This window comes from Sinocyclocheilus rhinocerous, unplaced genomic scaffold, assembly GCF_001515625.1.
Source record: "Sinocyclocheilus rhinocerous isolate Xijiao unplaced genomic scaffold, SAMN03320098_v1.1 scaffold3059, whole genome shotgun sequence".
Taxonomy (NCBI): Eukaryota; Metazoa; Chordata; class Actinopteri; order Cypriniformes; family Cyprinidae; genus Sinocyclocheilus; species Sinocyclocheilus rhinocerous.
The window spans coordinates 19,632-36,003 of record NW_015632728.1 but is presented as its reverse complement, the minus strand read 5'-3'; the positions used below and the strand labels follow the sequence as shown (position 1 = coordinate 36,003).

The 16,372-nt window shown below is 35.3% G+C and overlaps 1 protein-coding gene across 1 annotated transcript in view; it reads left to right on the top strand.

Moving 5' to 3' along the window:
* Window positions 1-16,372, top strand: part of LOC107742923 (probable E3 ubiquitin-protein ligase HECTD4) — a gene marked incomplete at its 3' end in the record, with an annotated part of 49,334 nt that overhangs the window by 13,359 nt on the left and 19,603 nt on the right. The window contains exons 4-15 of the mRNA XM_016556010.1: window positions 357-484; window positions 2,041-2,149; window positions 5,142-5,280; window positions 7,522-7,692; window positions 8,618-8,810; window positions 9,852-10,013; window positions 12,609-12,749; window positions 13,628-13,857; window positions 13,998-14,140; window positions 14,234-14,304; window positions 14,437-14,542; window positions 15,337-15,457. Of these exons, the coding sequence (XP_016411496.1) occupies window positions 357-484; window positions 2,041-2,149; window positions 5,142-5,280; window positions 7,522-7,692; window positions 8,618-8,810; window positions 9,852-10,013; window positions 12,609-12,749; window positions 13,628-13,857; window positions 13,998-14,140; window positions 14,234-14,304; window positions 14,437-14,542; window positions 15,337-15,457 (1,714 nt within the window). The remainder of the gene's footprint in view (window positions 1-356; window positions 485-2,040; window positions 2,150-5,141; window positions 5,281-7,521; window positions 7,693-8,617; window positions 8,811-9,851; window positions 10,014-12,608; window positions 12,750-13,627; window positions 13,858-13,997; window positions 14,141-14,233; window positions 14,305-14,436; window positions 14,543-15,336; window positions 15,458-16,372) is intronic.

Genomic DNA, 16,372 nt, shown 5'->3' with positions numbered 1-16,372 from the left:
GTTATTCCATATACGTAGAAAGGTTTCACAAAATAAAACAGAGCTAATAAAGTGTAATGATATTAATAAAAACAGTATTCTTCCACCAAACAATGTAGCTCCTCAGAAACAGTTGTGGTTCCAACAAAGTGGTTGCCGAGCAGCACACAGAAGTAAACAAAGGTGTTTGTTTGTAGAGTAATTTACAACAGTTCGAACGAGGCTCAACCAATCAGAATCAAGGACCGGAACTATCTGCTTTATAAGCTGAATTTTCAGCATCATTACTCCAGTCTTCAGCGTCACATGATCCTTCAGAAATCATTCTAATGTGCTGATTTGCTGCTCAAGAATGCGTAATATCCTCTCACTTGCAGACTGCTGCTTCTTGAGGGAGGTCCAGGCTCACCGTCCTGCTTGTTAGGAGGGAAGCACAGTGTTTCGTGGGGCTTTGAGGACATGCTGCCCACGCCAGAGAGCAGCGCCGCTGGAGCAGAGAGCAAAGGTGAGCGACAAAGAGATGGCTGACCAATGTTTTTGTAACTGCGTTGAGAAAGTTATAAGATCACACAATTCTTTAAAATGTCTCTAAAATGTAAAACTTGTTGCTGCTTTTTTGCTCTAAATAATAATATAGTGGTCTATCTGTCAACCTCAATACTTTGCGCTAGGGCTGCACGATATATCGTTTGAGCATCGATATCGCGATGTGTGCATTCACGATAGTCACATCGCATTATTTGTGCCTGTAATGACACATACGCGCGAAATTATGTCAAAATGCATGTCTCTGTATCCTTGTAAACACAGTTGCTTATGGCTTAGATGAAGGTAAACAATTGAGAAAGAAAATGGATGTGTAACAGTATATTGGAATTGGGTGAATCTCACAACAGCATATCCAACATTTCTGCCCAATATCTAAATAAAAATAAATAAATAATATTTTGCAGACAGAGTATAAATAAGGCTTTTTAAGTTATCTTGTTTTTTTTTTTTTGTTTTTGTTTTTGTTTTTTTCATATCGCAATATATATAGCAGAAGAACAAAATATCGCAATGTGAGTTTTTTCCAATATCGTGCAGCCCTACTTTGCGCGCAGCAACACAAAAACAACTGTGAATAATAAACTGTAAACAGACTATGAAAATATGAAGCTATTTAAATGTGTAGTCTGCATGTTCTTTGTGTTTCTGTGTGGTCTTCATGACAACCCTTCAAAATAAAAGTTTGGTTTAACTTTAAGAAATTGTAACAGAAATATGTAACTGCAGTAGAATGAACTTCTCAAATAATAATAAACATATTTTTATTTTTTTGAAGAAATATCTTGCAATTTTATTTTTTTTCCTGTTTTACTTTTAACAGTAAACCTCTGTTGTGCAGCACTATGTTTGCCAAAAAATAAAAGGAATTGTTACATTTTCATTTGATTACATAAAAAAAATTTTTTTTTAGTTTTTTTTTATGCCTTCATTTGATTACCATCGTTTTTGATAATGAAGTTGTATTAAATCATAACTCCTGGAAAATTAAGAGAGACAACACAGAATTTGCTGAAAAAACAACAACATTTTCTATTCAATTGATTAGACATGTTTTGGGTTATTAAAATGTAACTAAACCATTAAAGTGAAAAAAAGTAAAACAAACAAAAAGAAAAAAAAAGGTATTTGTGAAAAATAAAACTGAATTTGTGGAAAAAATATATATTTTGGTTTAACTTTTAAGAAATTGTTGTTAAATTGTAAGTTTAATGATTTAAATTACTTAGACATGCCTTATTATTATTATTCAGTTTACCATTAAAAATGGAATTCAGAAAAATTAAAATGCTTTATTCTCGAAAAACGGAAACAGACTGGAATTTGACTGGAGTTTGGAAAAAAATACAATGGATTTCATAGGGCCCTAAGCATACCAGTACAATCCTTGCTCCTATTTTGCTGTTGACTAGAAGTAATTTTCCCCTTTCAAAGTGAATTTGCGGTGCGTCTCTGCTGTCTTTTGCCTCCTCAGACACTCTCTGTCATCTTTCTCTCTCTGTTTGCCCGTCTCAGACTCAGACCTGGGCCGCAGCCTGGCTACAGATGGTTTCTATCTCTACACGACAAACTCTTTTGGGAAGGGCTTAAGCAAGCTGGGCTCGGGGCAGCATGGGACGCTGAGGTAACTCTAAAACCACACGACCACCACTTCACCTCCTGCCCTGCTCTTCTGTTTGTGCCAGTGACCTCCAGGCCACTATTGTGCTCTTTCTACAGCTCCTGCTTTGTTCTGCTGCCTTTCTCATTTCTGCTCTGTGAGCAACTATGTTTGTTAGATGTTTGGACCCTGTGAAATTCTGCTGTCGATGAACGTCAGTGTTTCATTCCTCTCTTAAATGACTTCTCGCTCTTTCTCAGTCTTATGGGTGAATCTCGTAAAGAAATGTCCTGGACATGTTTAAGAAATCATTTTGCCTAAAGGAAAATTTCAACATGATAGGGGATGTGTCTTACAGTTAAACCACGTAGAAATTGTTATCCTGCTGAAGTCACAGTGGATGTTGTTAGTTTGTGTGTACAAATATAATTTATTTCAGGACAAAAACTATTGTAAAGTATCTGAATTATAATTAGATTTTTGATTAGATTAATTCATTTTAAATGGCAGCTTGTGTACCATCTGAAAAGTGAGATTCTCTTGTATAATTTGAAATGTAACATTTATATACTTTGATGTGTAACATTTACTTGTCTGAAACCCATACAACTCTCTATTAAGGCTTTTCCAGAGAAACCAAATAGGAAAAGAGAGTGGATTTCGTGCATTATTAATTAACTGACCATGATTTTGCAAATGTAATGGACTATAGGAATAGCGTTATTTTAGTATTATTTATATACTGTATTATAGTATTTATAAAATGTTTTAACTAGCTTTTACTTTATATTTTCAGTTTTCATTTTATTTTAATTTGTAATCATTTTGATATGTGCTTTTTGTCATTTTTATTAGTTTTGGAATATATCTATTTAGATTTATTTCAGTTTACCTAACTTTAAGTTTTTATCTAATTCTATATTTTTTATTTCAGTTAATGGAAACTATTTTTAATAGTTTAGTTATAAATAATGGCGCTGGATAGGAACTTGAGGAGCTAGAACATTTAAAAGAAGTAATTATCAGAATTTAGAAATGCATACAAAACTTAACAGGCAACCATACACACACACACACACACACACACACTGTCTGTTATTTATGGCAGGGTAGGTGATTTGGTTCAAAAACATTTTTTTAATGCTGGTTGAAGTCTTTTCACATCCCATTAACAATCACTAAGTGAAGTGGTCTAAATGTATTTATATGTATTTATATCATCTGTGGAAGGCGTAGGACCATATAATGTTCGCCCAATCATATCCCTCGGTCCGAGCGCTATGATAGGCTGTCCTACCTGCCTGTCAACGTATGTATTTGCATACCTCTGTTTGAGCAGACATGATACGTCATCAGCCTGCTTCATTACTCTATTGCAGAGTCAGACAGAGCGAGAATGAAAGGCGTTATTATTGTAATATGTGACCATGGACCACAAAACCAGTCATAAGGGTCAATTTTTTTGAAATTGAGATTTATGCATATCTGAAAGCTGAATAAATACGCTTTTCATTGATGTATGGTTTGTTAGGATAGGACAATATTTGTTCGAGATACAATTATTTGAAAATGTGGAATCTGATGGTGCAAAAAAAATCTAAATATTGAGAAAATCATCTTTAAAGTTGTCCAAATGAAGTTCTTAGCAATGCATATTACTAATCAAAAATTACGTTTTGATATATTTATGGTAGGAAATTTACAAAATATCTTCATAGAACATGATCTTTACTTAATGTCCTAAAGATTTTTGGCATAAAAGAAAAATCGATAATTTTGACCCATACAATGTATTGTTGGCTATTGCTACAAATATACCCCAGCGACTTAAGACTGCTTTTGTGCTCCAGGGTCACATATTATGCGTTTTGTACTGTAATGTTTCTCAGCGGTGAATGAGAGAGGAGGTAATCTGACAGCGTTGATGCCGTCTCTCATCGTGTGGCTGGTTAGCCTCTGCTCTGCCTGTGCGCGGTCATGTGTTTTGGAGGAGGCGTGGCTTTGGAGAGTGATTTTCAGGGAGGGTGGGATCTTATGCTTTCAGCATCGCCTAAAAAAGAAATCGCCTACCCTAGCTTGAACCAATATTTTATGTATTTGTTTAATAGACCCTTTTAGGGCCGACGTCACAATTACGTCACAGCGCTAGCTGGAGGCAAAACAAAGGGAAAACTGGAGGCTACATAAGGTGCTTAAAATATCATCTTGTTGTGATGTTGGGTGCCAGAATCGGATGTAATACAGCCTCAAATTAGAAATTTTATCGCATCTCTGCTGCCACTGCCAGACAAAAAACCGACGACAGCTGTGGTTAAACGCGATAAAACGAGCGGACTGGACAGAAACGATCGTCAAAAATGCTCGCGTTTGCAGTGCACACTTCTTATCAGAAAAGGTTCAATAAAGTATAGTCTTTTGCTGTTATCGGTGCATCTAAAGATTTCTTATGCATCGCACGACTATGTCGTGTATGAAATAAAATCTGTGTGTAAAACAATATCAAAAAATTTACCCTTGTGACTGGTTTTGTGGTCCAGGGTCACATTTTTAATTGTATATACATTGTTGTGATTAATTGTGGCTGGAATAATAATGTAGCTGTAAAAATGGTTGCCTGCTGAAATTGAAATGTATATACATCTTCATGATTAGACACGGTGAGTTTGTCTTAACTATACACATTAGATGTGAACCGATCTGGTTTCGTCCGTTAAAGTTAACCTTTTCAAATAACAATCGCGGTCCCGGACAGTGAGTTACCTTCCATATGCAGGTAAAATCAGATTTTCTCCAGTCATAACAAACTTAATAGCTGGCGGTCAGGGGAATCTTTCTCCCTCCACCTAAGCTCCGCCCACAGAAAAACGTCACAATGTTTACCGTCAGAAAAAGGGTCTATAGTTAATAGCATCTCTGTTTAAAAGCACCACGGCTAAAAATACTCAACTCCACTAACTGTCGACAATCCTGGCACATCTCTGAAACCTAAAACTTTGTCCTCTGCTCTTCCTCCCAGGGGTTTTGTGTACTGTCGGAACGAGGAACTGGAGGCGGGGTGGTTGGCGCACAGCAGTGGCTTTTTGCTCCACCGTCCAGCCTCTTTTGACACCAAATCTCATCAGCTGTGCCACGTCATCGACCCCTTCACACTGCAGGTACGACCCCTGCATCTCAAACCATCACCTTTCACATTGCACTTTCAAATCGACATTGCAAGAATGTATTTGGATATTTCTACTCGTATAATTTTTATTTTGTTAAAGTGTATTATTTCTAAGTATGCTTGAAAATAAAACAGTTGCATGATTTGGGGACATGCTTGTTGAGTTGTTACTGATGCGATATGCATTTTGGAAAACATCTCACTTTTAGTTGATGTTTCAGCAAATGTTGGTAAAAAATGGATGCTGAATGCCAACTTTTTTGTTCGTAAAATTAAGAATGTATTCAATTCAATTCAAGTTTATTTGAATAGCGCTTTTCACGATACAAATCGTTGCAAAGCAGCTTTACAGACAATTAAGTTTCTACAATATATTTAGTAGTAGCTTATCAGTGGTGACTATGTCAAATTGATGTACATATGGCAGAAATGTACGGTAAAATTCAGTTTATGACGTAATCAAACAGACGATGAACACTATTAACAGCAATGATTATATGTTGTAATCAAACTTGTAGCAAAATTTGGTAGTTTATGTTGTTTCAGGGTTGGCATGTATGTGAATTTATTTAATTTATTTAATTTTGGTATTTAGATTTTTTCACGTTTATACCCCCTCTATGCTGTAATTTCAGTTTAAGTTTGGAATTTCATAACATGTCAAATAGTTGGTATGGATTACTCCTGAAAATTTAATTACAAAAAGTTTTGAGAAATTAATATTTTTGTCTGGAGGTTTGCTCGATGTCAGTTTTTTTCTGAATTTTGCAAGCAGATTTCTCAAAGTTGCAAATGGTGGAAATTAGTCTCGAATCCTCCACGTGTACCAAGTTTTGTAACATGTAGATGTCAGTAGACCCAAAAAAATACCATTATATGCTGTTATATGCACAACATTTAGACCAGCAGGGTGGCTGAGAGTGCCTTTAGAAAAAATCGAAGAAATTAATGTGAATTTAATCTACATTTGTATCAAGTTATGACAGTACTGCACTGCAGATTGAAAACCACAGCCACAACCAAATCCTAAGTCCTCACATTAACAATTATGAGAATAAATAAACATTACTGGCATAGTGTTTGGACGGGCAAATTAATGTTGTAAACAAATGGATTTTTTTTCATGCATTACACTTTATTTCTACTATGGTTGTCACGGTAACATAAAGGGACAGTTACCCTGTCATCATTTACTTACTCTCCAAACCTGTGTGAATTAGTTTAATCTGTGTGCAGCATCTTATGGGACATAAAAATGACATTTTAATGAGTGATTTGTAGTGGGTTTTTTGACAGCCGATGCCGATATCTTGGAAAGCAGGGTGGCCGATATAAAGCCGATATAATTGTGTTTATTTTAATTAATATTTAAGAAATTTGAAATCATTTGAAAATGGATTAAAAATAGTGTAAAATAAACATACTTTTCACAAGCATTTTTCTCAAATAAATATTTAATAAAAATCTAATTGAAAAGGAAGTAAACACTGTAACCAACAGGGCACTCAGTATTCTGGGAAGTTTGTGTGCATTGGGAATCATATATATATATTTTTTTTCAAATAAAGCCAAGGTAACACTCATTTTACATACAGCACGCAATGAAAATTACATGAATATGACAGTGGGCAAATGCATAAAGTGCAACATAATTTGAAATCATGAGTTAAAGTTTGTCGATCGCGCGTCTCCAGTGAAGCTGAACTCTCCTCCTGTCAGTATTCAAATCACACGGACCGACCGTCACACAGAGCACACTCGATCATGCAGGATACAAATGCACACTTCACAAGACCTCAACTAGATTCGACTAAGTCTGCAAGGTTTGTGAAATTGCTGACGGCAAACGAGAAAGTATTATAATGTTTGCCTTTCTATTACTAACAATATAAAAGCAATCGTTATAATACTTTTTTGTATACATTTTAATTCCTTTGTTTAACAGTTCTATCTGATTATTAGATAGACCTATCCATATTAGACAGAACTGAACAACGACAGCGAACAAGTGGGAGAATGTGAGCACTGTGTGTTCAGGCGCTGCCGCTCTCAGCGCCGTCAAAATAAAACGCCCCGCCTCGAACACATCAGCCAAACACAAAAACTTATCGGCCGATGCCGATATTTGAAAAATGCCAAATATCGGCCGATATATCGGCCTTGGCGATATATCGGTCGACCACTAGTGATTTGTTTGTGGAAGCTTCTAGTTCCCCGTTTCTCTCTGTTGAAGGTTTCGCAAGTGGTAGCGATGCCGCTTCATCACTTCCCAGTGGGCAGCAGCTTGACCAGCCTGCGTCTGTGTTCTGATGGTACCTACCTCTACTGGGTTTGGTCACCTGTCAGCATCAACGAGAAAACCCAGAAAGGCCACTCTGTCTTCATGGATGTCTTCCAGCTAACGGTGTGAGACTTTGCTAATATCAGACTTTGAAACTAATATTTCATTGTTCTTTGTGCAGTTTTGTAGTTGCATTTACGTTACAGTTTTTCGTTGCATGCAATGACTGGTAACCCCTGTGAAAATGAAGCACACTTTAGCATACGTGTGGAAAACAATATACTTAAGTGTGAAATGAATGTAATGTTTTCTGACACTTAAGTGCATATTATTTGCAATTCATTTAAAATATATTATAGTTTGAATGTATATTTAATGCGATTAGCTGAATTTTAGCGTGCTTTTTGACCCAGTTAAGCAGGACTGAAGTACATCTTTACATGTAATTTCGTAATTACTTCTATCGTCTTTGAAATATGGTTAAAGTACTGCTGAATGTACTGACAAGCAAGCATGTATGCTAAACCAAAATTTGCTTTATTGTCATTTCTATTGAAACTTGTATGACATGTATTTAAAAATGTATGTAATTACACATTTTTAATAATGAAGCTGCAATTTAGTACATATATTAATTCTAAATGCAATATCGAATAACAAACTGGAGTTAAAATGATAATCAAGTACTTTACATGTGCTTCAGCATGTTAGTCAACACATCAAAATATGTACTTTAAAGCAAAACTTTTGATTTGACATTATTACAAAGGTCACTTTTTAAAAGTGTAGTTAAGTGTGTTCAGAAACAGTCATGAAAGTGTCTCTCTTTAAGTCACTTAACTGGGCATTTATTTTATTAACATTATATTATCTGCAAGTCCAGTTTTTAAAAGTAACTTTTTAAAATTTGAAGCACACTACAAGTGCGCATTCAGTACAATTAAGTGCACTTCTTTTCACAAGGGAATTGTCATAAATGTAGCAAGTAAATAAGTGTTCAATGAACCCTCACTTCACGAGCTCCCAATATCTGTTTTGTTTTTTCCAGACTGAGTTGGGTCTATGTGTGGCCAGTCCTATACAGGATCGGGTAATCCTGTCACGAAAGGAAGGCGAGTCATCGAAGTGTTTGAATGAGCTGCTCCTGAGCCGTATGTCCCGCTTTCGTGCCTCGCACTCGTCCACGCTGGCTGCTCTCACCGGCTCCGCCATCACCAACCCCGTCAAAGAGGAGCAGTCAGGTAATGCTGCTGTATGTTGTTTGTGCCTCGGCTGTTCCCAAGCACCAGCTTCTTTGGCTTAGTTTCTACAATAATGGGAGCCATTGTGAAAAAGAAGTGCGCTTAATTTTACTGAAAGTTCACATGTAGTGTACTTCAAATATTAAAAGTATATTTTTTCAAAAACTGTACTAACAGGTAATATAATGTTAATGAAATAAAAGGCCACTTAAGTGACTTAAAGAGAGACACTTTCATGACTGTTTCTGAACACACTTAACTACATTTGAAGATAATTTATTTTAAGTCTACTTAATTGCAACTTCATCATTACAAATGTGTGATTACAAATATATTTAAATACACAACATGCAAGTTTCAGAAGAAATCTGTATATATACTGTGTGCAAATTCTTTAAGATGTTTGGAATATCTTAAAAACTGCTCAAGTGTAGTTAAGCAAATTGGTGCGGTTTTAAAGGAAAAGAGTGATCATTTTATTGATTTGATGTCGTTTACAGTGAACAGAAGTGTAGTGTTAAGTTCAGTATGTGGAAATTTTATTATTATTATTTTTTTTTTTCGGTTAATGTTTTTTTGTTCTGCACCAATTTTGGGTTTTGGATGTGTACACCAACTGGGTATTTTTTTTAAATGTTATTTTAGTATCATTGAGATACTATTAGGCTATAGATTTTTATCAGTAGTTTTAGTTATTTCAGTACATCAGGTTAAACTAAATGAAAATAAGAAATGTTTCCTTGGCAGCTATCTGGAATAAAGTAAGTTTTTTTTAAATATGTTTTTTTTTATATTGTATTTTATTTCAGTCAGTTAAAAAATATATTTTTATTTATTTATATTTTATTTTATTTTCAGTTTCTTTTTATTTCAGGTAACATTTTTTGATGGTTTTAGTTAATTCTAATAACTATAACGAATGGAAAAACTAGACAAAACAACCACAACTCCAAATTCACATCTGTGCTGTGCTGTAATTCTTCACCGTAGTTTTAATTGCAATGTTGATCGTGGTCTCTTGTCTTTTTCCTCTCATCCCAGTTGTCAACACAAGCTGTGGTCTGTCTATAAAAGCACTGAGGAAGACGCCGATGTACATGTGTGGGACGTATCTGGTGATGCTGGCACCCGCTCCAGGTGTAGCTGGGAGCTCGGCCACCCGCTCACTGTTCGGTGGCTCCAGTGGCCTTTCTTCCCTCAAGAGTAAGATATTTATACCCTATTAAACCTGTTACTTTAGCATCGTTTCATACTGAACTCTGTCATGGATAGTGTCGGAATGGTGATTGATCATTTAACGTTATCCATTCTTAACACCACATTTACTTAATCAAATATTTAACAATTAAAGGGTTCCCTAGTGAAAAATAAATATACTAAAATGTATTTGAAATACATTTGTTTCATGCTAAGTGTACTGCAAATACATTTACATATTTAAGCACTTAATAAAAATATGCTGCAATTGTATGTTTGGGATACTAAACCGGTATATTTAAGGCCTACTAAACTGGAACAACTAATTTTGTACTTAACGTACTTTAATTGTGAGAAAGTAGTGCTGATGTTAGTGTTAATTTCATTAACGAAAACTATGACGAAAAATGTTCGTTGACGAGTTTTTTTTCCCATGAATAAGACGAGACGAAGACGAGACGACAATAAGGTCAATAAACAATAACTATGACTATATCGACATGCAATTTCTTTGACGAAATAAGACGTAAAATGTATTCAAAAAAATTAAAACTTTTTATTTTCGTCAAGAAAAGGAGACAAAATGTTACTGTGGACTGCTCTACACTCCTCTACTACGCGAGCTTTCATGAGTGTGCGGTTGCCAGATATCAAGAGTTCAAATGCACTTAGGTTGACTAAATATGATAAAAACTAACAAGGACATTTAACACGGGACTAAGACTAAAATTGAAAATACCTGACAAAATTAACACTAGCTAATGTCCAACTAAAGATATACTGAAGTATATTTGATTGTGCTAAAGTGGAACTATTGCAAGTATACTTCGAGTGCACTTTAAGAATTTTCCATTTAAAAACCAATATTATTCAAAGATCATACAATCCTCATCAGTAGTGACATTAAAACACATTTTAGGCTTAATATTAAGAAATGTGCATTGTGCACAAGTTGCACTCCAATAGGGCTGTCGCGATTAGTCGATTTTATTCGACTATTCGATTTTTAAAAATTCTCGACTTTTAAGATTTCTTATTCTGTTGCGCCCTCTATAGGACCAGCGACTAGTCGACGTCAAGCTTAAAGCGTCATGGCAGAGCATTGACGTCGACTAGTCGGTGCAACCCCTAATATATACCGGTTCACATTTACAGCTCTGCGTATTTGCTGCGTAAAACCATCAGTAGATTTTCACGTTGGTCTGAATGAAAAATGCAAATTAATTCTTTGCCACTAAAAATAGCTGTTTCCCCGGTAACGCTGTACACAAAGCAGCACTGCACTCACAAACGCTGCTTTATCAGGCATTACAGGCAAGATGAAATGAAAATGAAAGCGACCAATTGGACCAATGACCGCAGAGTAGTGTCACACAAAAGAGGGGTTTGGAAAAATGAATCGTTGAGCGAATCGTTTGGGAGTCGTTGAGCAAATAAGGTAAAAATAAATGCATAAGACAATGAAAGTGTTTTTTGACCTTGCATGCATGTCAACCTGTCCCAAAACCAAAATATGAACCTTTCATAACCCATAATAGGGGCACTTTAAAGGAATCGTGGTATGCATTTGTTTCTTTTAATGACAGCAGTCAATATAACAACTGAACAATTATTTGAACTGTACATTGAACTAAACAGCGGAACATTTCTTTTTATGACAATTATCCACAAAGTGTGTAGCTTTAAAAAAACGCAGATATTTTTGTCTGCTTTTCAGGTGGTTGATGCGACATATTTGCTCACCTGTCTGTGTGTGTGTGTGTGTGCATCGGGGTGCACTATACAGAGAGCAGAGGAGAATTGTAAACGCTCAACCATGTAGAGACAGAAATGCAAATAACATAAAGCCATTTAGTTTGTTTAATAAAAGAATTATATAGGAAAGGTAACCTTAAATGACTTCTGTTGTGTGTTATGTGTGGCGCTATATAGAAAATAAAATTAAATACAATTAACTTGACCTGCTATTCATATAGAGAAAAATCAAGGTTTTGACCAAATTCATGTTTTTTTTTATAATAAAATAAAAATGACGGTAACACTTAATATGAAGCCTGTATTTGTATTGCATTGTAAGTTATAGCCACAAATAGGTGTATTTATGTATTTACTGTATATATTTTTTATAAGGCATTAATGCGTGCATTATAATGCATTAAGAATACCCTTATGATGCATTATAAATGCAGGCTTTATCTGATGTTATAATGCATCATATTCAAATAGGTAAGTATTATAATGTATTGCAACTGTTGTTATGATTATTAATCAGATGATACAACATATTGTAAGGTTGTTTATAAAGCATTATGCATGCATTATAATGCATTAAAAATCCTCTTATGATGTATTATAAATACAGGCTTCAGATAAAGTGTGACAAAATGACAAAAGCACACAATAAAATTATCCAAAATAAACTGAAAATATAAAGATAAAAGCTCATTCAAAATATTAATAAATACTGCAAAAAAGACTGTCACGTTCAGGTTGTTATTTTTCCATTTTTTTTATTTCCTTTTGTTTCATTTTTCAAGCTTTCCTCTCATTTTAAAGTGTTATACGAGTACTGACGTTATGTTTTTATAATGACTGTTCCAGGGGCCTGTTATGATGCACTTAACAATTTAATCTGGACGTGCTCCAGCGACTACATGGACCAGTGGTGTAATCCTGGGAATCAGGCCTTCCATCATGTGTGCCAGCGACTGGGCGTCAGTCACGTCATCAGTCAGCCTAAAGGTACTGAAACTATATGCCTATGTAAACAGAAAGTACAAAACAGTTATCTTGAATTGATTTTTGTATGGTGTAAGATTGTACAACTAAACATTTTCGACTTTTGAAACATGACACCATGTTGTCTTAGGATGATTAAAGTACTGCTGAGTGTACTGACAAACTAAAATATGTATATTTTGTATTTTTAAAACTATTTGTAATTACATATTTGTAACGATGAAGTTGCAATTTAGTAAATTTAAAATATATGAATTTTAAATAACACATTACAGTTAAAATGATAATTAAGTGCTTAACGTTTGCTTTAATTTGTTAGTCAAACCATCAAAATAAGTGTACTACTTTAAAGCACGACAAAGGATTATTAAAATGTGATCTAAAGTAAAACTTTTAATTTGACATTATTAAAAAATGTCACTTCTTAAAAGTGTACTTAAGTGTGTTAAGAAACATTCATGAAAGAGTCACTTAAGTGGCCTTTTATTTCATTAACATTAACAGTTTCATTGTTTTTTTAAATATACTTTTAAGATTAAGTACACTACAAGTGCACATTCAATACAATTAAGTGCACTTCTTTTTCACAAGGGTGAGCGCGTTTTAGGCCACTTGCTACACAAAGTAAAGAGTCACTTAAGTGGCCTTTTATGTCATTAACATTAACAGTTTCATTGTTTTTTTTAAATATACTTTTAAGATGAAGTACACTACAAGTGCACATTCAATACAATGAAGTGCACTTCTTTTTCACAAGGGTGAGCGTGTTTTAGGCCACTTGCTACACAAAGGTTTTGTTTTTTGTTTAGATGTGCTGACATTTTGTGCAGAAATGATCTGTATCAATTTCCCTATAATATGTTTTTGACTCTTAATGACAGAAGAGATGATAGGCACATCCAAAGTGATAAACCAGCTGCTCCATCATGTTGGCGCCATGTGCATCCATCAGCTCAACCTGCTGGCAGCCAGCAGTAATCTGCACCTGGGACCCTTCATAGGAAAGCAGCCCATGGAGGCCTGCCACTTCAGCTCCATATGTGACGTCATGGAGAAGGCCATGGTTAACGGAGACACCTGCATCATCCGCTGCATTCTGGTCGTCTTTCAGGTGGGGTTTCGCTAGAATATTTAAATTTTATATGACTTTTAATCAATTTTGATGAAGCTGTTCAGTAGTAGTGGTAACTTTGTTAACGGAAACTATGCAGAAAAAAATTTATAAAAATATGTTTTTTTTTTTTTATCCAGGTTGTGTTCCAGTTTTTTAATCTAAATGCAGAGCAGAACCGAGACTGTGTGAAGCGTTCTGGACTGTTGCTGTGGCAGTTACTCATGGCTCCTCACGATCAGATAGAGCCGGAAATACAAAGAGAAGTGTGTCTCGCCATCAGGTGAGCCTTAAAATGAAGTCAGAAAATCCAAAAAGTCAAAGAATATCTCAATATCTGCAACAACTATAAACCATTTTTCTTTATTCTCATTAGCTCAGGTTTAAACACCTTGTACCAGAGCGAATTGGAGTTGAACAACCTGCTCAAATTTGTTTTCACAGAGGGTGAGAATTGCAAATAGACACACATAGTACAGAAATCATACATAATTATAAGTCAAGTCAGCATTGAACAATTTCATATTGATGCGCAACATATGCCAATAATTTCTATGTTTTTTGTTTTTCTCTCTGTAGGGGAGAAGAACAGTGGTTTGTCTCAATTGCGTGATGTTATATTAAACAACCTTGCCAACCAGTTACAGAAGAACCGCTTTGGTAGTGAGGATGATGACCACTACAGGTAACAAGTTTCACTGCTCTTCAGACGGAAAGTGCTTAGGTTAAATTTAAATCGTTCACTTCTGTATTTTATTCTACTGCTAAAAATGTACATTCATTTTCTTGTGATCACAACCCAAGTTGTATCCTTGTCATCTCAACAAAAATGTGGTGTCATTCACCTTGATAACTGACTGTAAGGGCCCTATTTAAACGATGTAAGTGCATGGTCTAAAGCGCAAGGCGCAGGTGCACTTAGGGCGTGTCCAAATCCACTTTTGCTAGTTTAACGACGGGAAAAACAGTCATGGTCTAAAAGGGTTGTCCCTATTCTCTTAATGAGTAATGGGTGTGTTTTGGGCATAACGTGCAATAAACCAATCAGAGTCTCATCTCCCATTCCCTTTAAGAACCAGTTGCGCTCGTGCCATGGCGAATTCGCTATTTACACGGCGGAATTTGCAAGCGCAAAGACAGAACGTGTCTCCGGAGATGAAACATGCATAGACTTTAGACCAGGTTTTAGTTGGTCAATGGCGCAGTCTATTTCAGATGCCTCAAAATAGCAATGCGCCTGAACACGCCTCGTTTTCAGACCAGCACGCCCAACAGATGGGCGCAAATGCATTTGCTATTTAAACAACGTGCCGCAGGACGTGAAAATGATAACTGCGTCAGGCTGAAGCTAGCAAAAAACACTTGCGTCGTGCCTGGCGCCGCATTGCACTGAGTGTATGATAGGGCCCTAATGTCTGTAGATGATTTTGTGGTTAATGTCTGTCATGTGCAAGCACTTTCTCCCATCTTCCCCTGCAGGCTGAAAGATGAACTGTTGCAGTGTATCTTGAAGACCGTAGTGCGTGAGTCATGTCTGCTCATCACCAAATGTCAAACCGTTTCCAAGGAAGACCTTCAGAAGCTTCTCTCCACTGTACCTGTATGTGACTTCCACATAAATACATTTAAGAATTACTGTGTGGAGAAAATGTTCATTTTTATTTTTTATTTTTTTTTACTTTTTATTGAACTTTTAAGTGAACTGAATTAATGTTAAAAGATGCAGTTCTACAAGCTATTAGCTTTCATAACCCTTGTGAAAAAGATGTGCACTTTAGTATAGTTTAAAAAAAGAGTACTGTTACTGAAATAATATACTTAAAAATACATGTATGAACTGAAGGTAATGTTTTCAGACATTTAATTCCATGTTAAGTGCAATTAGATGAACATATTTTGTAGTTTAAAATTACATTAAATGCAGTTAGCTGAACATTAGAGTGTTTTTTTTGACCCACTTAACCCTTTAAGTAGGACTTAAGTAGTACATCTTTATATCTATATATTTCATAATTACTTCTATTGTCTTTGAAATATGGTTAAAGTACTGCTGAATGTACTGACGAGGATTAATGTTAAACTAAAATATACTTTAATGTCATTTCTATGAAAACTTGTATGTCAGTTGTAATTTAATTAATTTAAAATTTATAAACTTTAAATGTAAAATTGAATAATACACTACTACAATTCTGATTATCTTTATGACTAAAAGGAGTAGTTGCTTCCACTGTTAGAAGGAAAAAACTCAAGTGATTGCACCGACGCTGCATGCGTGCACACAGTTAAGCTTTGCTACCTTGACAATGCAGTCTGTTCACTATCATAATAAAATACAGTCAGTCAAACATATGGAAAAACCACACTGCTCAGTTTAAATATTTAGTCAAATCTGTGTCGTTAAGCATTATCACGTACCGCCGTGATGTTATGCAAACCATGTTGTTTTACGTGGATATTGGAACGTGAGTGAAGTAGGCTACGTAATAAATAATATTTTGGCATTCAAATACAT